The sequence below is a fragment of the Cynocephalus volans genome, chromosome 14 (genome assembly GCF_027409185.1).
Source record: "Cynocephalus volans isolate mCynVol1 chromosome 14, mCynVol1.pri, whole genome shotgun sequence".
Taxonomy (NCBI): Eukaryota; Metazoa; Chordata; class Mammalia; order Dermoptera; family Cynocephalidae; genus Cynocephalus; species Cynocephalus volans.
The window spans coordinates 36,787,453-36,811,077 of record NC_084473.1 but is presented as its reverse complement, the minus strand read 5'-3'; the positions used below and the strand labels follow the sequence as shown (position 1 = coordinate 36,811,077).

The following is a 23,625-nucleotide window of genomic DNA, read 5'->3' as shown; positions in this document are numbered from 1 at the left end:
AAAGGTGCAACTAACATAGGCTTTGGGGTTTAGGGATAGCTTCCTAGAAGAGATGGCTAAATTGAGTTCTGAAAGAGTCAAAAGTTTGAGAGAAAAAAGAAGGTTTTGAAGTACTAACTGTAGAAAATGAGAGGTAGACCTGGAAATAGAAAAGATTTTTGGTAATGATGAAGAATCATTTGGCTTTAATGACTTCAAGTGTGTAGTGGTTCAAATCTTTGGGTTTCTGTGACTTTTCTTTTGCAGCAGTCAAGTGTGAGCACAAAAAAAGATAGTTGGGTTGAATGGTGTTTCATCTTGAATGTACCATGGCAGAACATTAGAGCAAGGGGATTGTGAAACTTGATAATGGCAGTGCTTTGCAACCTTTTCAGGACACGACGCATGTAGAATGTAATAATGTTTTCATGGCACACAGTGACTGGATGGGAGGTAATCTCTAGCTACCTCAGGCCCTGCCCTATTCCCTTGAGGGCTGACAGATTGATATATAGACGTATCTAGTGGGAAACTCTGCTGAAAAGAGCATGAGAGAATCTAAATAGGATAAGGGAAAAAATGAAATGTAATAATTGCTGATGTTTGAGTGATTGCTATATAATATTATGCACTAGTTTAAACACTTACATGCTTATATCTTTTTTTAAACTTCATGATAACCCTGTGAAGATGGTGTTATTTTTTTTCCCCCTTATAGAATATAAGCTTCGGGGATTTTTTTGTTCTCTTCTGAATTCGCAGCACCTAGAACAGTGTCTGGCACAGAGAAGGCACTCAGAAAATATATGTTGAATCAATGAATGTGAAAAACTTAAGCACAGACAGGTTGAATAACTCGCTCAAGGTCACAGCTAATAAGTAGCTCTAACCCCAAAAGTTTAGCTTTTTGAGCATGCATTCCACTAAACTATCCCACCAGGTAGAAGAGGGCAGTTAAATTGGAAAAACATGGAGGGAATAGGGTATTGGAGTTCTCAATAAGGTCAGAGAACTGATAACACTAGAATATCTGAGTGAGAGAAATAGAATAGATTGGGATGAGAGAAAGAGTTGTTTGAATTTAAGCTTTCATTGGTAACATAGTTACAAAGCAGGATGTGGCCATGTGGTGGTGGCTGGACTGGAGGTAATGGTCCCAAGGATGAAGTGTGTAAGGAATTCAGAGGTCAGAGTATTTTACATGTCCTTAACATAGACAATAAAGTCACACAGGATAATGGCAGATCTTTACATGAAAGCAGAAGTGTGATGTTCCAGAAGCAGCTTCAGGAGTGGTAAGGATGCTAAATCCATCTTCATGTGGGTTGTGGTACAAGGACAGTTTCTGCTCTAGAAGTCTTTGGGATTTCAGTTGAGGCAAAGAGGTATTAAGGAATATTGAATTAAAGAGGTTGTGAATGTAGAAAAGGTTGCATACTATGGATTAGTAATTCACTTTGAATTCCTAAGTAATACAAAGTAGGTTTTTTACATTTTTATCCCATTTTTCCATTGAATGATAAGATAGAGGTCAAATGTCTTTTATTCATAATTTCCTTCAGGTACCTATTTATATTGGGCTTCACAGAGTAGATAGATCTTAAATAGAACGGGTTGAGTGACTCTTCCTTCTCATAAACAATTCCAGTTGCTCTTTTGGATCCTAGATATGTGTTTCTCCACAGTATTAATAAAATGCAGCATCCAACCTTATGTCTGCTGTGTTAGAAAGGGGTTACAGGTCTCATCTTGCTTATTATTCTGATGTTGGTACATTACAGAAATTTGCTAGTCTAGTGACATTGCAAATTCAAATTCATCTCTTTACAGATATGTTCCACAGTACCTATACTTATCTAATTTCCTCCTTTTAATTTATATAGAAACTAATATATCATTTTCCAATATTCAAGGAGATCTCCATGAATTCTCAGAAATAACTATGTTCTCTGAGTCTTATACTTGCATAGATTTAATCAATATCTAGGTATGCAAGACTCTAAAGAATATTTCATAGCTTTTTAATACTCACTTAGAACTTCTGGGATATCCAAGATATTTACCCAATACCCTATCTTGTTATTCTTAAGCATGTTACCTGAGCCCTTAAAACAGGGGTAACCATATGAGATTCCAATGAGGTGGCTGTGGGGCTGGGGACAGATTTTTTGAAAGAGATATAACAGTATGACAGTAATAGAAATATCAATCAGTTGTATAGTAGACTTTGCAATTTCGAAGTACTATTATATAAATTTTATGTCCTTACAACAACCCTGTTGGGGTAGTTACTATTCTCCATATTTTATATATTAGAAAATCGACCCTAAGAATAGTAGAATAGATAGAAATAATGGAAACCTGTGTTTTTTCCAATCTGTAGTCAAATACACTTCTTCCCATACCATTCCTGAAAGGGTATTTAGATAAGAATATGGAGATGTGGAAATACTTAGATGGGTACAATGGTGTCTTAGTCCAGTCTGGCTGCTATAACAAAATACCTTAGACTGGGTAATTTATAAACAGCACAGATTTATTGCTCACAGTCTTGTAGGCTGGGAAGTCCAAGATCAAGTCACCAGCAGTTCAGTGTCTGGTGAGGGCTTTCTCTCTGCTTCTATGTGTTGTCACGTGGCTGAAGGGGGAAACAGCCTACCTCAAATCACTTTTATAAGGACACTAATCCTAATCACCTCCTAAAAGCCCCACCTCTTATTAACACCACAGTGGGGATTAGTTTTCAACGTGAATTTGGGAGAGACACAAACATTCAGACCATAGCAAATGGTGTCTTAGGTTCTTGTATCAGGAAATAATTTTCCATTTTCCTTATTTATTAGTATTCAGTATTTCTTTAATACTCTTACGTAGCTCTCTTTTAAAATAATATAGGCCCTGAATTTAAGCAAGCCCTTCAAGTACATTTTGGGGTGACGGAATTTATCAAAATTTTAAAAAATTTTTTTGAGGGCCATATAAGAAAGATGTATTTAAAAAAATAGATCAATCTGAATTAGCAGGATATATGTATTTTAAATTTTTTCTAAAGAACACACTTGGTAGTGATTACCAGAGGCTGGGGTGGTTAGAGAGGAAGGGGGCTGGGGAGATGTTGGTCAAAGAATACATCTACAGTTAGGAGGAATAACTTCAAGAGATCTATTGTACAGCAGGGTGACTATAGTTAATGATGATATATTGTACTCACATTCTTGAAAAATGCTGAGTGGATATTAATTGTCTCACCACAAAAATGGTAACCATGTGAGGTAATACACTTATTAAATAGCTAGTTTTAAGTACTCCATAATGTATATATACTTCAAAACATCGTGTTGTACATGATAAATACAGTTTTATATGCCAATTAAAAAATTAATTTTTGAAAAAGATTAAAGAAGAATACACTTCGCTTTAAAGTATAAGCATAACTCCAAATAGGGTGGCAGTTATTGCTTAATTTGCAGCCCCTAAGTGATATGTTTTAATGAAAAAATAAGAGTGACTTTTATTTGCCATATGGTTTTAGGAAAATAGATGATTAAAAGTGCTGGAAAATAGACGGATTGCGGGGGGCGGGGGGCTAGCCAGTTAGCTCAGCTGATTAGAATGCGGTGTTGATAACACCACAGTCAAGGGTTTCTTCCTTGTACTGGCCAGCTGCCAAAAAAAAAAAAAAAAAAAGATGGATTGCGTACTTATCTTGCTTTCCTTATTAAAAAGTTTTGATAAATTTTCTTATAGATTATCACAAATTGTCAGCTATCACAGTCCAAATGAATGGGATTTTATTTTATTGACGTAGCCAGCCAATATTCACTAATCCATGTCACCAATATATGATTATCTACTATCTGTCAGGCAGAGTTCCAGATGAATAAGGAAGTATATATAAATGCTCTGGGAATGCAAACGAAGAGTATATGTTATTTGGCTCTGTTGATTCAAATTAATTCAAGTGTTAAAAGATAGGACAGTCATGTGCCGCATAATGATGTTTTGGTCAATGACAGACCACATATACGACGGTGGTCCCATAGGTTATAATGGCTATACCAACTAGGTTTGTGTAAGTACACTATATGATGTTCTCACAATGATGAAATTGCCTAATGACGCATGTTACCCAAATGTATCCCCAACGCTAAGCAACATATGCCTGTACATAAAAAGTGCTCTAATTCGTTTTATTTTTCCCTCTCCTTTAGTATCGTTTTCTATATTTAGTCTTTAAAATAAAGCTAGTAGTAGTTTTTTTCTGTGATATGTCCCTAGTAAACTGTATTCTTTAATTTCTTAGATCTTGTCCTTTTATAATTGTACTTGTTCTTCATTTCTCTCTGGTTGACTAGACTGATTTCCATTTGTTATGTCTTTCCTGTTTCCCTTTCTGGCATGTATGTCCAGGTTTGGTTTCTCAGGCTACTGATATATTTTTCTTCTCATTCCTGGTCTTGGACTCCTTTATCTTAGATTTTTTTTTTTTTTTGTCATGAGCCTTCTCATCCTAAAATGTAAAAAGTCTGCTTTATTTTTCCATTCACATATTTCTTTAGCTTTTTTTTCACTTCCTTGGCATCCTAAAGAGTCCTTATAATTTCAAATAAGTTTTCCATTAACATTTAGATTTCCCAAGTAATTTCTTCATATTTTATACCTTTCTCAAGGAAAAAAAATTATCCCACACATTCTAAGCCTTTATTACTACTAATAGGACTACAGAAGTACATGGTGATCTGAATTTTTGCACTGAAGTGCATGTATAGGAATTTTCATAGATCCTAGGATATTTGTATTAGAATTGATCTTCAGGATTATCTATTTAAACACCCTTTATTGTGTGAAAGAAAAGACAAAGTTCTGCTAATAACAGGCAGAGCTGAATCTCAAACTCAGCTCTATATCTCATTTTTTTCCAAAGGTACTAGATATGATTCAAGATGGAATTTCTCATTTAGAACAAATGAAGTTATTAATTTTGAAATTAAGAGTATTAGTATTCTAATTCATAAATCTTTCATTGATCATCCCTCCTTGGGCTTCTTTACTTTAAAAATATATAAAATATATATATAAAATATTTGTGAAAGAAATTTTATTTTGGTGTACAATTATGATTGAATTTGCCACTACAGGACATAATTTTTAAAATTTGGCCTTTCCATATTCAATGTAGCTTTTTTGACCCTGTGAATCTTTTCCTATACATTCTGGCCATTGGTATTATCTCCTAAGTATATATTTGATCATTTGGATCCATTAATACACTAATAAATAAGTTTAAAATATGGTGTTCAACATTATCATTTTTCCTTTATTGCTTTTCTCATCATTCCAGATTTTCTTTCCTTTCTCAAAACAATAGATAAACTTGGAATGAGGTGGATAAAATTGATATGGAAAGGGTTCATTGTTATATTTTCTTTCTCTTCTACCTAAACCCCCTGACTACAGTCTGCCTCTGTGACCACACCACTGGTGATTTTTTTTTTTTTTTGAAGACATGTTAAATCTATTTAGAATTGTCAGATTGAGTTCAACTTCTCTTCTCTTCTACTGCTTTTCTATCTCCACTATGCACTAGTGTTTTTTAGACTCCAAATTATGACCCATTAGTAAGTCATAAAATCCTGTTAGTGCATTGCCTAACCAACATTTAAAAAAATAAGATAGAACAGAAAATAGTGTGCTGCATATAATAAGGGCAAGATTTGTTTTTGAAACTTTCAGTTGAGTGTGTGTATCGTGTGTAAGGGTGTAATGTAAAATGTACTGAGAATTTATTATTTCTTACTATGAGTCGAGGTTAAAAAAAAAAGTTAGAAAGCTACAGAGTCATACCATTATTAGGTTTGCCCCATGATTACACCTGTTCAGTTAACCATGGATTAAACCCGTCAGTGTAAACATTTTAATTGAAAACCTTGGTAAAGTTGGTCCTAAATCACTTGTCATTTTTTGATTAACAAGTCTATAGTATTGACTGGAACAAAAGAAAATAATTTTTATTTTGGATGTTCCTTTCCACCCCTTTCCCACCCTCTTCTCTCCTTTTCACTTGCCACACTTCCCCTATGTTTTGGACCTTTGTATTGCCTTTACTACATGAGGGTAAGTATCCTGGCAAATAGCTTTCAACTAGGTGGTTGAAAAGGTTTGTAAACTATATTTTAAACTACAATAATTTCTTTCATTCTATTAAATAGAATGAAAATAGTCACTTTTTTTATTTGGCAGCTGATTTAGCCTTGAACATAGATGAAGAGAAAATTTATTAAAATTGAATGGGTTAAATTTACCAATTTATAAATTTGCTCATAGGATGTCCTAGAATCATTGTGTTCCTTTCCCCTCCAGAGTATCACATGGCAGTCTATTTTTTTATTTTCCATTTTAGTAGCAACTGAGAAAACTTTTTATTCAGATTTAAAATCAGGGGTAATGTGCTGCTAGTTGAATACTGATCAGTTCAAAATTAGAGTTATGTAATAGCGACCTCTACTGGTTTTAATTATGGTATCCTGCAAGTGGATTTTAAAAATTTGAAAAGATGAAAGCATCTTTTGTTCAAAGTGAATTATATTATTTCGTTAAAATAAAGACATTCGGCTCTTTAGAGTAACTTGAGTTCTTTCACTTTCAACGGAAATTTTAACTGAATAACTGCTAGAAATTAAATTGGAGTATTTTGTTAAAAATAACTTATGAAAAGACTTTACAGATAAGCTTCAGTGTATTATAATTGTAGTTACCAACGTAAACCATTGATTTCAATGATTTGTAAATTGTTTTGAAGTTAAATACCTTTGCTTGATAGATAAAGAAAAAAATTCTGAGGTTTCAATTGCAAGATGCTACTTTAGCTTGTAATTGGTATTGAAAGTAAGGAGAAGAATGAAAATTGGATTTAAGTACTTACTTCTTGAGCTTAGGTCTTGTTCTGTGAAATTTTATAAAAGCAATGTTTAACGTGGCTTCTACTCATTCTTTTAGCTTTATCACAGCGACACTGAAATTCAGGATGTGAGTTCCCCTCTAGATAATAGAAGGAATGTTTAGTCTCTTAATTGTCTAATTAAGAAACTAGTACATTGACAATTATAGTGTTCTCTTAGCTTACCTATGTTTGTAGTGTAAATTATACCACATGTGAAAAGCTCTACTTTTGGTATTCTTTGATTTTAAAAGTAAATTTTAAGTGAAGAGAACTATTTAATGTATTTGTTGCTTAGTTGTTATTTTCCTGTTTTCCAAGGAACGTGTCCAAAAAAGTTTCCCTCATCCAATTGATAAGTGGGCAATAGCTGATGCCCAATCGGCTATTGAAAAGAGGAAGCGAAGAAACCCTTTATCTCTCCCAGTAGAAAAAATTCATCCTTTATTAAAGGTAAAACTGAAATACTGCCTTCTTGCCTTTTAAAAGAAAAAAATGACCCACCATTTTCAAACACTAAGAATATATCTTATGGATGATAGTGTCAACTGAAGAGTAATTCTCTCATCTTAAGTTTTCCAGGGATTCATGTGGTGGGGGGATGCTATGATAATAAGAAAGCATAAATCGGGCAACATGATTTAAAGTAATTTCACGTCAACAGTAATCATTGAGCAAATTGAAAGGACTAAGAAAACTTATTATTGTGGATTTTGTTTATCTTGGGTGTTATTAGAACCACAAGGAGAATTTATAAAACTCCTCCTTGTTTGATAGACCTTAGTGTCTCTATAAATCGTAGACATTAATATTTTGTGTAGTGAACTCTGTAAGACTGCCATAATTATGTAAGAAATACATGGCATTACGAAATTACAAAACATGGTATTAAAGTAGCAATGTGTGCTGATAAGGTAAGAAACTGAACTTCTGTATGTTTTGTTCTTAAATTTTAATTCATGACTTAATGGATACTGACATACTATGCAGTTAGAATAAAATGTTATATTATGTCTTGGGGGATAGTTCCAGTCATCTAATAGCAACTATTCAAGATACCACTTTATAGAAATAGGATATTAGATAACGAGGAGTCTGCAAAAAAGTTCATCTTAGAATAAAAATTCCCTAAAGGTCGGTTAAACTATCCAGTCCTCCTTATTTAAATCAGTCAATCAGTTGAATCTCTTCAGAGCTAATAGAAAGAATAACTTCTGGAAACCCTAATAATACTATTTCTATTTTATTTAGTACAAAAAAATAAACTATTGATTATCTCTCACAACAAAAATATAGGTATTATAATAATTAAAACATAATTTAGTTATCAGTAATTTCGTACATACTATAATACAGGCAAAATACGGATGCTTGCACACATTGTCTCTGAGTTTTTTTTCTCAACGAAGTTATTATTATTATTCCCAGTTTGTAAACAAAATAACAGAGGCACTAGTAACTTGTAGTGCAAGTTCATAAAATTCTGAATGATAGTGTTAGGAAATCCAGGTCTGCTTGATCTTGTCCAAAATTTGAAGCTAAACACTTGGATGATGTTTAATACTGTCAAAAGGTGTTTTGAATTAGGTTGTTTGAATAGATATACCTGCCTTTATCTTACTGACTGGTTGAAGAAATATGCAAATTATGGAAAAATTACTAATTTATTAGTAATCGCATACTTCTTTATAATTCTCTTTTCATGATTTTCATTGGACATACACTGTATTATATTCTAAGAAAATAAACAGTATGTGCATGCTGTGTTAATGATCCTACATTTTGAGTTTTATGATCTAATTGTGGGTATGATTTTAATTTGTTAATACATCTTTATCATGATACATTTAATAGTTTTTACATACCCTAAAAAGTAAATGCAACCTCTACCCAACTTATAGGAAATTTATTTCAGTGTTCCCCCCTGCCCTTAATTGGATTGTTTAGAAAATAGAATTTGTTCTTCTTTAGGAACGGTTCAGTGCCACAAAAGCCATATTCTCTTTAAAGTCTGATAATAGAACTATTTAACATGCTCTCAATAATTAACATTGTTCAATAGGATATAACATGAATTTTTTTTCATAGAAACAGCCAGGAATACCAGGAATGTGCCACAAAGGTTTTGGGGAGCTTAGGTTCCTTTGAAAAGGATAGAGGTATAAGGCTAGTAGATATCCCTAGATTACCGATAGTATGTATCTCATTCTGTATAAAAGAAAAAAATCAATTATTGTAGTTACTTCCAGATATTCTGAATTAGGTAACAAAGAGCTTTTGCTCCCCTCCCCCAAATTTGGGCTTCCCTTTCTAGGTTAGTGATTATCTATGTAGTAATCTATACTTCTCAAGTATTTTATATGATCAAAGGTAATTTTGCCTTGCTTTTTGTTAGCTTACATTTTCAATAGTAATACATATTTTACTTATAGTTGAACCATTTAAATTAAATGTTATCACAGGCCTTAGTAAAAGTTAAGTTGCATATATGTTTTTATTTTTAATCATTGTGTTAAATTTATGGTATGATATTTAAACATGCTTTTCTTTTAATTTTGCAGGAGGTCCTAGGTTATAAAATTGACCACCAGGTTTCTGTTTACATAGTAGCAGTATTAGAATACATTTCTGCAGACATTTTAAAGCTGGTGGGGAATTATGTAAGAAATATACGGCATTATGAAATTACAAAACAAGATATTAAAGTGGCAATGTGTGCTGATAAGGTAAGAAACTGACCTTCTGTATGTTTTGTTCTTAAATTTTTACTCATGGGACTTACTGGATGCAAACATACTGTTCAGATAGAATAAAATGGTATATTATGTCTTGGGATATTTCCAGTAATCTTATAGCAACTATTCAAGATACCACTTTATAGAAATAGGATATTAGATATATGAGGAGTCTGCAGAAAGTCCATGGAAAGATTTGTATTATCTTAATTTCATTTTCCCACAGACTTTTTGAAGTACTCTCATATAATATTGTGTTTAAACATGTCATGTAGGTTTTTTTACGTGTTGATACATCTAGAGTTAATTACAGTAAGAATTGCTTAATAATAAATTTCTTAAAATTTTATTTGGATTGGGAGATGTAGAAGGTTATGGATTTACTTGAAAACAGTTCTTGAAAATCTAAAAATAATAAATGATAGTTTTATTTCAATACCTACGTTTCTTCACATACTACTTGTAAAAATACTAAACAATAGTTTTATTTCATTACCTAGCTTTGTTTAGATATTACTTGTATGATTTTACAATAATATTATTAAGAGCAAACATTTATTGAAGATTAAGCACGTATTCATATGTGACCTATCTTATTTGGTCCTTATGATACTCCTCTAAGGTAGGCGATCTTATCTATCTGCATTTTATATATGAAAAACCAAAGATCAGAGGGATTAAGACATTGATCCAGAATTTTCTGAGAAGTTTCAAAACCTAGACTTGAACTCCAGATCTGAGTCTAAAGCTTTTAGTTATTACCTCAGGATTTTCGATATATAAAAATGACTGAAGAAAAGAAAATATTTTCTGATGAGTATTTTCATTCTACTTTTCTCACTATACTCTTATTGATTTAGAATATTCTTTTTGATTACTGAATCCACTTAATTATGTTTTAGTGCTTATTTGTTCTTTCAGAATGTGGCCATACAGAGTAAAAAATAACCTGATCTGAAGAAGAATTTCTAATATTTTAATATCTTTAAATGAATAAGTATTTCATCTTTTAAAATTACTATTTAAAAATGAATATAAAATATTAGATACTTTTTAATGAATCAAATATATATGAGTACCTACTATGTGCTCACACAGGGAGGAGTTGCAAGAGATGTATAAAACAAAGCTGTGGAGTTGATGAAGGAATACTTATATTCTCGAAACAAGTAGGAAGTAGTAGAAGATAAAATACTATTTCTTTATTGTGTTATAGGGATAATGATGCTGTAAGGTTCATAAGATAGAGAAAGATAAGTTTCAGCAAGACTAATAATCGTAAAATACTGGGAGAAAACAGGGCTTGTTTTGATCTATCCCTGACAAATGTAGGAAAAGAGGCCAACTAGAAGCCATAAGAATTATTCAAAGATGAGGTAGTGAAACCATGGAATAAGGTGATGATGGCAAAGTAAGGAACAGAGGAAACCAAGTCAGAGAGAAGACAGGATTTGGGAACAAATGAGAAGTAATAGGTTAACGAGAAACAGACAGTAATATCGATAGAGAACTGGAGGCAGTATGTGATATCATATGGAGAATTCTGTTTTATGAAGGTACTTTAAAAATATGAAAATATTCATATTACCTTTTAATTCTATTTTTCCATGAACTTTTTGAAGTGTCCTTGTAGAGAAGCTGTGGAGGGATGATGGCATATCCCAGAAAAGATGATCTTTTTTTTATCATTTAAGAACTGTATTCAAAGAACTTCTTAGGGCATTTAACTTTGAATTAGGCTATATTTTATACTTTCTTATATCTCTGACTATATAGGTATTGATGGATATGTTTCATCAAGATGTAGAAGATATAAATATATTATCTTTAACTGATGAGGAGCCTTCCACCTCAGGAGAACAAACTTATTATGATTTGGTAAAAGCATTTATGGCAGAAATTCGACAATATATAAGGGAACTAAATCTAATTATAAAAGTTTTTAGAGAGCCCTTTGTCTCCAATTCAAAATTGTTTTCAGCTAATGTAAGTATTATATATATGTCTGTCACTGCATGTGTTAAGTTTGCATGACCACTTCAAATTTCAATTTGTATAATTCATGATTACTAGTTAGTTTTTTCAAGTGTGGGATCAAAAATAAAGTGCTTAAACAGTTTCAAGTGATTAAACATCAAAAATTAAAAGACACAATCTAAAGTAAACTGATTATGTAAGTGAAGGTGAACTCACAGAATCTGTCATGTACTCCAAAGAACAAAGAATAAAGTTTAGGTAGAAGATGTTTTTGTTTAATTTCACTCATTGGAGTCATTCAACCAACACTTTATGGTGCCAACAGTATTATCGTCAGGCACCATGCTTGGCAATAGAAATTCAAAGATGAATAAGAAACAATTCCTTCCCTCGAGTTTGTTTGTTTGTTTGTTTTGGGGGGATGAGGGGTGGCTGGCCAGTATGGGGATCCAAACCCTCGATCTTGGTATTATAACACTGTACTCTAACCAGCTGAGCTAATGGGCCAGCCCTCTTCCCTCAAGTTTAGTCTAGTTCAGACAGAGATATAAGGTAAAATTAAATTGCAGTACAATGTGGTAATTACCATAACAGAGGTATTATAGTACTGTTGGGAGCACAAAGAAGGAGACAGTAACATTGAAACTTAGACAAGGGGTTACTGATCTTGTAATTGTAATCAAACTAACCTGACTAGGTCCTAGGGAAATACTGACTGAGAGCAGGTGAGGTTGTCTAAGGGGGTTACTAGTAACTCGGGGAACTGTAGGAAAACAGTCATAGGTGAATGATGGAGAAATTGCTTACTACAGAGTCTGGGACTGGGGCTCAAGTTGTGGCAGTGAATGAACATTAAAAAATAAAGGAGTAGGTTATGGTGATGGTTGTAAAAAATCTATAAATATACTAAAAACCATTGAATTATTCACTTCAAGTGGATGAATTGCATAGTTCGTAAATTTTACTTCAATAAAGTTGTTTAAAAAAAATAAAACAGTAAAGGAGAGGCAAAGATTTCCTAGGATGCAAAAACCAAGACCTGAAAATGGCCAAAAAGCACATCAAAAGATGCTCAACATCAGTAATCATAAGAGAAATGTAAATTAAAACTACAATGAGATACTACTACACACATTAGAAAGACAAATTATGCCAGTACCATGCTGTTTTTGTTACTATAGCTTTATAGTATAATCTGAAGTCACATGGACCAATGGGACAGAAGAGAGAACCTAGAAATCAGCTCATATACATACAGCCAATTGATCTTTGATGGGGAAAAGACTCCCACCTCAATAAATGGTGCTGGAGAAAATTGGACATCCAGATGTAGAAGAATGAAACTAGACCAGTACCTCTCATGATATATCAAAATCAACTCAAAATGGATTAAAGAATTAAATATACATCCTGAAACTATAAAACTCCTAAAAGAAAACATAGGGGAAACACTTCAGGAAGTAGGACTGGGCATAGACTTTATGAATATGACTCCAAAAGCACAGGCAACAAAAGGAAAAATAAGTGGGATTATATCAAACAAAAAAGTTTCTGCACAGCAAAAGAAACAATTAACAGAGCAAAAAGACAAACAACAGAGTGGGAGAAAATATTTGCAAAATGTGAATCTGACAAAGGATTAATATCCAGAATATACAAGTAATTCAAACAACTTAACTGAAAAAACAAGTAACCCAATTGAAAAATGGGCAGAGGGAGCTGAATAGGCATTTCTCAAAAGAAGATATAAGAATGGCCAACAGACACATGAGAAAAATGCTTAGCATCACTCAGCATCTGGGAAATACAAATCAAAATGACATTGAGATATCATCTCACTCCAGTTAGTTTGGCTATTATCAAAAAGACTGAGAACAACAAATGACAGTGAGAATATGGAGAAAGGGGAACCTTTCTGTACTGTTGGTGGGACTGTAAAATGGTGCAGCCCTCATGGAAAACGGTATGGAGGTTCCTCAAACAACTGCAGGAAGAATTACCATGTGATCCAACTATCGCACGACTGGGTACATGTGAAAAGGAATGGAAATCATCATGTTGAAGGGACACCTGTACTCCCATGTTTACTGCAGCTCTACTTACGATAACCAAGAGTTGGAACCAGCTGAACTGCCCATCATCAGATGAGTGGATAAGGAAAATGTGGTATATTTACACAACGGAATACTACTCTAGTTTAAAAAAAGAATGAAATACTGCCATGTACAGCAACATGGATGAACTTAGAGAAAATTATGTTAAGTGATATAAGCCAGGCACAGAAAGAGAAATATTACATGTTCTCATTTATATGTGGGAGCTAATAAAAATAAATAAATAAACAAATACACACAAAAAGGTACAACAATCACAATAATTCATTGAACTTTTAAGAGAACAGAACTGAAGTTGCCAGGGATCTAAAGGGGAGAGAGAGAGGTGGGAAAGAGCCACGAAAATTGATTACATTGTATAATGATTGATAGATAGATAGATAGATAATAAATAAATAATTAAATGAATGAATGAATGAATGAATGGAGTTAGTGTTAAAAAAACAAAAAAGACTAAAACTAAAAGGACTGACAATACCAAATGTCGAAAAGGATGTGGAGCAACTGCTTGTGGGAATGTAAAGTTCCCATATTACTGTGAGAATGTAAACTAGTATAAACATATACAAGGGTGAATAACTACATAAAATCTTATCAAAAAATACATTTAAAATGGGTGTATCTTATTGTATATGAACCATGCCTCAAAGTTGATTTGACAAAAATCGTCACTGATAAAAAATCAAATAATAGTAACCATTGAATTTTAATATAACAGGACAAAATTGATAAGGTTCCAGATTCCACATTGCAACTAACCTTTAAGAAATTACCATTTGTTAAATTTTGGTGTACTGCCATGAAAGGATATTCACTCTGTTTATATAAAATATCCACGATAGGTAAATCCATAGAAACAGAAAGTAGATCAGATGTTGCTAGGCACTGGGGAGAAGAGAGGAATGGAGAGTGACTGCTAATGGGTACAGGGTTTCTTTTGGGGGTAATGAAATGTTACAGAATTTGATACTGATGATAATTGTGCAACTCTGAATATGTTGACAACCATTGAATAGTAAGTATATTTTAAAAGTGAATTTTATGGTACGTGGATTATATCTCAATAGAAAAATTACACAGAAAAAGAAAAGGATATTCACAATAATTTAATAGACTATTAAAATACTCTTCCCTTTTCCAACTACATATTTGTGTAAAGCTAGATTTTCATCATGTACTTCAACCAAAACAATGTATCACAACAGGTTGAATGCAGAAATAAAGAAAATCCTCTGTCTTCCATTAAACTACATGTTAGAGATTTGCAAAAATGTAAAACAATGCCATTCTTCTACAAAATGTTTTTTTGTGGTGTTTTAGAAAAATAGTTATTTTTCATAAAAATGCTGTTTATGTTAACAGGTGGTAGGCTTATTATTGTTATTTTTAAAGGGATGAAATATTTTAAAAATTTTTCAGTTTTCTAATATGGTAGGTAAATAGTGATAGATTTAAATAAAAGCTTTAAGAGTATAAAGGAATCCTGAGACCAAAAAGTTTGAAAACCACTAACCTAGAGAAATGTATTTGCAAATTGTACGTCATTGCAAAAGGAATTCTTAAATTGTCTTTTATTTATATTTGTATGCAATTAAAATTTCTCACTGTATCTGTCATGTTAAATTTTGTGATTATAAAATGACTTATTAGCTCAAAATTGTTTTTTGTTATACAACCTAACTGAATTAATGTGTCGTTCCCCCCCTCCTAACAGGATGTAGAAAATATATTTAGTCGTATAGTAGATATACATGAACTTAGTGTAAAGTTACTGGGCCATATAGAAGATACTGTAGAAATGACAGATGAAGGCAGTCCCCATCCATTAGTAGGAAGCTGCTTTGAAGACTTAGCAGAGGTAAGTACTTAAATTATATACCAAAAAAGTCTGCATAAAAGCCTGCATTTGTGTTAAAATTGACAATCTTAATTCTTGTTTTCAGCTAATGTCATAGATATAAACCGCTGACTGCTTATCTGTTATTGCTCCTTCCTCATAGGGTCATCGTTAACATTTGTTGCTAATATCTTATCAAACATAAAAATGGTCTCTCATTGATTACAGAAAAGCAGATCCCACAGAGGGCCCACTGTAAAATCTTACATAGCATGGTTAAGAAAAGTCAGTGAGTGACCTAACAATGAAGAGGCCACAGAAATAAGCTCTATTACTTGTTAGTTGTGTGGCTGTGGGCAAGTTATTTCATTTTTTAAAACTTCCATATCTTTATTTGTAAAATAAGGATGATAATGGGACTCAAGATTTTTGTGCAAATTAAAGAAACCTATCTGAAGTATTTAGCTGACCACCTTTGCACAGTAAGCTACTCAATAGGTGATAACTGTGTTGTTATTTAGAATAGGAGGAATGAAGTGAATAGGAAAGTCGGGTCCAGGGTCTACATGATTCAGATATCACGGTGTAGAAAAACTGGTAACCTTCTCCTTGTATATTTCAAATGCTAAAATATATGAGTTAATCCTCATAAGTTAGCACAGATAGTCATTCTGAGGTTTCTAGCTCTTGCACTGTTGTTACTCTAAAACCCACTATATCTTTCATTATAACATGGTGGTGAGCCTGTAAAAAGAAAAAAAAATTAAAAATAAGACTTTTAGGCAAAATAGAATGGTAAGTTCAAGCTTTACCACAGCCCCTCCAGTCTTGCTCTAAACACATAGAAGTAATAAAGTATAAAAAGAAAAAAGTGGAATATACATAACAACTTGCAAACAACATCAGCAATGAAATAGTCATTCAAGGTAGTGAACTCTGGTATCTGGGTGGTTAGCTGTTGAGGATAATGAGGACTAAATGTGCTCCATGAAAGCTATGGCAAGGCTTCTTGCTCCAAATCCCTGCTTATTATAGGATCTGCCAACCTGCTGCCAGTAGTAAGGTTTTATATGAAAGTTATAGATTTGAGGTGGGGAGACAGAAACACTGCCTTCAACAATAACATAACAATGATTTGCATAACATTGAACCAATATGATCATAAAGTCTGTGCCCCAAAAGTCATTTTAAGAGCAGATTCTGATCTGAAAGAGTAATCATAAAGGGATGGGAGAAGAAAGGAAACCAAAAATTAAAAACCTCCCATAAGAAGCCTATAATATAAAATTCTAAAATACAGGACAAATTCTAATGTTCAGAATGGTATCCAACAAAATGAACAATTAGAACATGAATTTATTCTAGATGAAATTAATTTTGTACAATAGATATACAAAGAATTTAAAAGAAGTTTAAGATATTCAAAGATAAGTGAAGGACTATGATCCATTTATGAAGACACTGTAAAACAAAAACAGATGGAAAGGAAATGAGAACAGATAGGTATCACAATGGACAATTAGAGATATTGGGAATATACAGCCATTGAAGAGAAGAAAACCTCATTATATAATATAACATTTGCTGGATGCAGTCCAAGGATAAAATTAGTGAATTAAAAGGTGGAATTGAAGAATTCACTGAGAATATGACACAGAGACCAAAATAAGAAATGTGAAAGACCAGTTAAAAGTAATAGAGGCTGCACTGAGAAACATAATATACATCTACTAGGAATTCCAGAAAAAAGATAAAGATAGAGAGGTATTATTTGAAGAGATAAAAATGGAGAACTTTCCAGAAATTGAAGACATTAGTTCCTAGATCAAAAATGAATTCCAAATATTGTACAAAATAAATAACAAATCCACAGCCAAAAACAAGGTAGTGAAACTATAGAACTGTAGAACATCAAGGATAAAGAGAAAATTTTATTAAAAACTATGAGACAGAAAAGAGAATACTATCTGCAAAGGAACTACAAACAGAAAGGCAGCAGGTTTCTCTTTAATAGTAGAGGCCAGCAGTCTGTTGTTATATGAGGATACTTCAAAAAGTTCACAGAAAGATTTGTATTATCTTTTAATTCTATATTCCACAAAGTTTTCGAAGTATCCTTGTATCTTCAAAGTAGTAAGGGAAAATAGAGTTTTCTACCCAACTACACTATTACTCGAGTGAGTATAAAATTTAAAATAATAAAGCTTGCAGTAATAAACATAAGAGATCTTTATGACCTTGGAATAGACAAAGATATCTTAAACAGGCCACAAAAGCACCAACTATGAGAGAGAAAATTAAATGCAAGAACATTTGTTCATCAAAAGACAAAATTAAGAGAGTAAAAAGGCAAGCTATAAACTGAGAGACAATATTTATAATATACACAGCCAGTGAAGGACTCATATCCAGAGTGTGAAAAGAACTCTTACAAATTAATAACCAAAAGACAGCTCAGTTTAAAAAAAAAAATAGGCAAAAGACTTGAGGAGGTACTTCACAAAAGAAGAAAAGTTAACTCAGCATCATTATACATCAAGAAAATGCATCATTGTTCATCATGAAAATGCAGTTTAAAATCCTGGAGCACTTGCAACTCTACATTGCTGATTGGGGTCGGGTGGTATAACTTGGTACAGCCACTTTAGAAAACTGTTTGGCATTTCTGTTAAAGCTAAGGATACAGTGTACTCCATGACCCAGCATATTAACTCTCGGGCTTATACCAAACAAAATGAGTGCCTATGTTTACTGAAAGACGCAGTATTTAAGAATGTTCATAGCAGGTTTATTCATACTGATTACTACCCATAGCCAATTATAAAAGAAGTACTAAAGGGTGTTCTTCGGCAAGAAGGAAAGTTGTACGCAGAGGGAAGTCCAGAAATTCAAGAACTAATGGTGAGAAAGAAATTGACGTATATTCCTTTACTTGAGAATTAGATTTATTCTTTTAAAATAATAATTGTTAGCCAAATAATTTTTGTTTAGAGGCTTTAAAATAAGTATATAATTGTGCTGGCAGAGATGTGTCCATAATTTAATCTTTCTGTGTTAATGGTGGTAGGTTATTTTTGTGTTACCTTGGAGAAAGATTATTTGTTTTATGTTTTTTTTAAATTTTCTAAGGAACTGGCATTTGATCCATACGAATCATACGCTCGAGATATTTTGCGACCGGGTTTTCATGATCGTTTCCTTAGTCAATTATCAAAGCCTGGGGCAGCACTTTATTTGCAGGTATAGTAATTTTTAAGTCAATATGTACAATGTCTGAGAAGTAAACTTTTAAAAAAATTAAATTACTTTCTTTTCTAGTCAATAGGCGAAGGTTTCAAAGAAGCTGTTCAATATGTTTTACCCAGGCTACTTCTAGCCCCTGTTTACCACTGTCTACATTACTTTGAACTGTTGAAGGTAAGAAAACTATTGCTGTTGCTCTTATTGCTATTTATAAGATATTCAAGTGAGATGAAATTTTTTTTTTTACCACTTCATTTGTAAATTATTATGTGAGCACTCATGCACATTAGTGTGTATCCACTATTTTCTTTTTCCAGTTAAGAAGCAAATGTAAATAAGTCTGCAAAAGAGTGGCATATTTTCTCTAATTTTAATAGTGAATTTTAAAGTAGTTGTGAGATATTTTTGTCTTGTGCCCTTTTTGTTTACATGACCGGGTTCTTCAAAAACATATTGGATTTATGTATCTGAGTCTCCAGCTGGGGACTTCAGCAGATTCAGGGATTCAGATAAGGGACTCAATGTGAAGGTAAGGCAGAAATAATGTGGAAGGTTAATTCATCTCATTTTCATAGCTCACGTTGGCAGCTATCTCAGTTAAACTGCTTATCATTACTTTAGAAACAGTGAATTTGTGTAATCCCATAAAAATTCCCCATTTGATCACAGTTCATACTATTAATAAGCACTGATCAAAAGGAAAGAAAAGCCTTTTTTCCTCCCATTTCCTATCATACAGAGAAATTAACTAAGGAAAAGGGGAACCTTAGTCTGTGTCTAAGTTGTAATTCAGTAGCATAGCCTAAAGTGATACTGTTTACCTTTAATGAACTCACCCCATAAAAACAAGACATGCATTAATGCTATTTCTTTAGCTCTTATTTTTATTTTTTATTAAAATTTTATTTTTTGTTGTTGGCTGGCTGGTATGAGAATCTGAAATTAGGAAAATTATCCAGGATGACTTTGAACTAATTAATTCCCTGAATTACCTATTCTCTTACTTGTGTGCTGGGTCTGTATAACCTAGGGAGAAGTAAGTTTCCCTCTATTTTAAAAACCAGGTTGAAATCTATATTGTAATGTGTATATTAATGTATTAGTTTCCTAAGGCTGCCATAGCAAAATACCACAAAATGAATGGCTTAAAGACAACAGAAATTTATTCTTTCACAGTTCTGGAGGCTAGTAGTTTGAAATCAGGGTGTGGGCAGGGCACATGGGAAGAATCCTTGCTGCCTCTTCCTAGCTTCTGGAGGATCCCAGTGGTCCTTGATGTTCCTTGGTTTGTAGATGCCTTTACTCCATCCTTGCCTCCACATTCACATCAACTTCTTCATAGCTTCACATTCTTCTCTGTGTGTCTGCATCCAAATCTCCCTTTCCTTTTTCTTATAAAGACACCAGGTCAGTGGATTTAGGGTTTACCCTAATTCATTATGACCTTATCTCGACTTGATTACATCTGCAAAGATCCTATTTCCAATAATAAGATCACATTCATAGGTACCAGGGTTAGGACTCGAACATATATTTAGGAGGGGGACACAGTTCATCCCATAACAATTAGTTTTTGGAACATTATAAAAATCGTTTTGTTTTTCTTAATCTCTAGTGTTTATTGGCTTTCTTAAACCTTTTTTTTTTTTTTTTTTTTGTATTAGGCTAATTAAATGATCATTTCATCCTGATCTTAGCTTTTAAAATTTAATCTTAGTTCCATAAAAATCTAGTGAAAAGCCAACAACTGCAGTATTTTTCAAGTAGATGAATTATAGGCAGGTGAAACTTACAGGAACACAAAATTACTAACAAACATCTGAATAAGACAAGGCATATATAATAGGGATTGGTTATTATGTTTGCTTTCTCTTAAAAAATAATTAAAAATTTAAAACTTAAAATCTCTATACCCTTCTTAGGTTTCATTGGTAATAAAAAGTACAAGATTAGCAAAATAAATGAGAGAAAACATGCTCAGGTTTAATTTTAACACATCATAACAAACGTATTTTTAGGCAAGATTAAATTAAGAACCAATGAAATAAGTTTGGCAGCTGGTGTTAATTTATTATAACATTGCCATGTTTACCTAGATCATAAGCTTTATTTTGAAAAATAAGATGCTACATAAAACAAATTGGAAAAGGCAAATACGAATTGCACTACATCATGTACTCTAAACACACAATAGTGGCCTTCATGTAGTGTGCCAAAAACTCTGAAAGAAATAATGTCTGCAGACACCTACTAAAATATTTTGTTGGCAATTGTGAATGGCTTTGGTTTGCTGCATTTCCACAGTTTGGAAGCTGGACAGTATAAAATATCTACTCTATATAATTTTTAAATTTACTTTTCTTTCATGCTCTACATCTGGTTTATCTTAATTGCTATATGCTTCAAACCGTTTTTTATACTACTAATAAACTGATGTCTTAACATCAGCAATAACAGGATATTTAGAAAACATAGCTTCTCTCTGAGTATCATAAAAATAAGCCCAACAGAGGTTCTGTCTAGCTCTTGAGCCACCTTTCTGAATTTAGAAATTCTTATCCAGAAACCATGGGCTCAAAGCATTGAGCTAAATGGTATCAGATCTGACCACAGATGTTAAATGTCTAAAGTTAAACAATGGGATAGTGTACTGCAGGAGCCATTGTAAATAAATAGACTACTTACTGTATTACTCTAGTTTGTAATTTTGTTTTTTATTTTTATTTTTTCCCATTTCTCAGTATTTACCCTAGAGTAATTATTTTTTCTTCCTAAATAACAGACTTTACTTTTATAGCAGTTTTATGTTTACAGAAAAATTGAGCAGAAAGTCCAGAGAGTTCCCATACTCCCCCTCCAATTTTTAATTTAAAATCAAGTAAACTGCTGTGAGGAGCATGTATCAAGTTGGTAATTTTTTCTCTGATAAGAACAGAGAGATGGTTTTTTTAAAAGGTGTTTTATTTTCATAAATGAGATTTATGAAAATCAAACATTTAAAAAAAAACCCTAACATTTTCAAGGGTTAATTTCCTGTTTAAAGTTTCAGACTTCAAATCTCATTTCAGTTAAGAATTTTATCTTCTTTGCTCATACCTTTTAAGTATACTATTATCAAAGAATAAATAATTAATTTGAATGTCATTGCCTTTCTTCCCTTCAGCCTTTAGTGGAATGTTTGAGGGACGACATGGCAAAGAGGAATGGAAGGCTTGTTTACTCAGCAGTTGGTTGTTTAGTTCTGGAATAATTTGGATGATATTTCATACATTTGCTAAGAGGGCTAGTAAATCAAGTTGACTGTGTATTTTCCATGTTGTAATCTGTTCTAGTGTCTCATCAAACAGTGTACAAGTGACCATTCCAAAATCAAGATATGAACCTCATATGTGTGTGTTCTCACATTTTACAATGAGCTCTTTTACGTGTATACAGTATTTAAGATACAGATCTTTATTTCCCAAATCTTAGATAAATGTACATTTCTTGTCTGTTTACGAGTATTTTGTCATCCTTGTGCATTGCAATTTACTGTTTGAATGGAATAGGTTTTATTTAATGAATATTTTCTAATTAGGTTTTTCAAAGTCATATCAGTTATTTGGATGTTGTAGTGAAAAGGTCAATTGACTGAAGGTCAGGAATCTTGGGTTCTGGTCTTGCCTGTCTGTGCCATTAAGTAAATGGTAGTTCCTTTGTTTTAGATAATGTCATGTTGGAGAAAATTAATTTCTAGAAATAAAAACATGAATTCAAGCATTCCCCTTTTTAAACAAAGGGAAGACATTATATATTTGTGAATGAACTGAACTTATACAAGATGCATCAGGTACAACAATTTATTTTTTATGTACAAAACAAATCTTGAGTTTTATTCTTCTCCTGAATACCATTATGAATATCTTTTACCTTTGACAGCTCCTTAAATTTAATCCCGTATATCTCCCAGGATTTCCTTTGTACATGCAATATACTGTATTGACTGCTGCCCCTCTACTTATTTCTGAGAGAACAAAAAAAGTAGTCACTGGTAAAAGCGGCTCTATTCTCTTGAAAAGATAAGTTTTACCATCTCTATAGAGCATATGAGTATCCATTGAGCTTTCGAATATGATGCCGTACATGAGTTTAAATACAATCTCACATATGATATAATAAAATCTCAGAATGTGGTAATTTTTAAAACTATTTAAATAAATTGCATTTGTAAAATTAAATTGTTGCTGTTGCACAATGTTATTAAATAGGCACCCATGAAAAGCATGGTATTGAATATCACTTTGGTAACAGGATACTGCTTTGTTGAGTTTCATTTACATACTAATTGCTACTGCTTTGTTTCTGTAGTAACAATAAGCCATCCCTCTGATGGTAGTTAGCTTGAATTATTCTGTACCAGTGCCCAGTTTAAGTCAGCTATGTTAAGTAAAAGCAGCAAAGAATGCTTATAAGAAAGATCATTTATTACACTGAAATTTATTTTAGATGCTTGCCTAATGCTATGAAGGTAAAAGTGACATTTTAAAAATTATTTCATCGGGAAAATTTTATGAGTTTGATATAAACTTTGGATTTGTGGTTTTTAAAATATTAACAATATTTTTGAGATACCAGTATAATATATATGCAAAATGCTATAAATAGTAGATAAATGACTTAGAAACTTGAATCATTTTTGAAATAGAAAATCAAATGCATGTCTAAATGGATATTTTCTTTTATAATTCTTTTTATGTATCAGAATTGTGTATTTTGTGTGACATTAGATATATTTGTTAGAATTAATAATATAAAAAATATCTA

The 23,625-nt window shown here is 32.4% G+C and overlaps 1 protein-coding gene across 4 annotated transcripts in view; it reads left to right on the top strand.

The window, feature by feature from the left end:
- Nucleotides 1–23,625, top strand: part of SOS1 (SOS Ras/Rac guanine nucleotide exchange factor 1) — a 157,949-nt gene that overhangs the window by 63,209 nt on the left and 71,115 nt on the right. For 3 of the 4 annotated variants that reach the window (XM_063078408.1, XM_063078406.1, XM_063078405.1), the window contains exons 3-8: nt 7,238–7,369; nt 9,478–9,642; nt 11,428–11,637; nt 15,457–15,600; nt 18,709–18,819; nt 18,898–18,996. In XM_063078408.1, coding sequence (XP_062934478.1) covers nt 7,238–7,369; nt 9,478–9,642; nt 11,428–11,637; nt 15,457–15,600; nt 18,709–18,819; nt 18,898–18,996 — 861 coding nt within the window. The remainder of the gene's footprint in view (nt 1–7,237; nt 7,370–9,477; nt 9,643–11,427; nt 11,638–15,456; nt 15,601–18,708; nt 18,820–18,897; nt 18,997–23,625) is intronic. The other variant, XM_063078407.1, reaches the window with a different exon arrangement.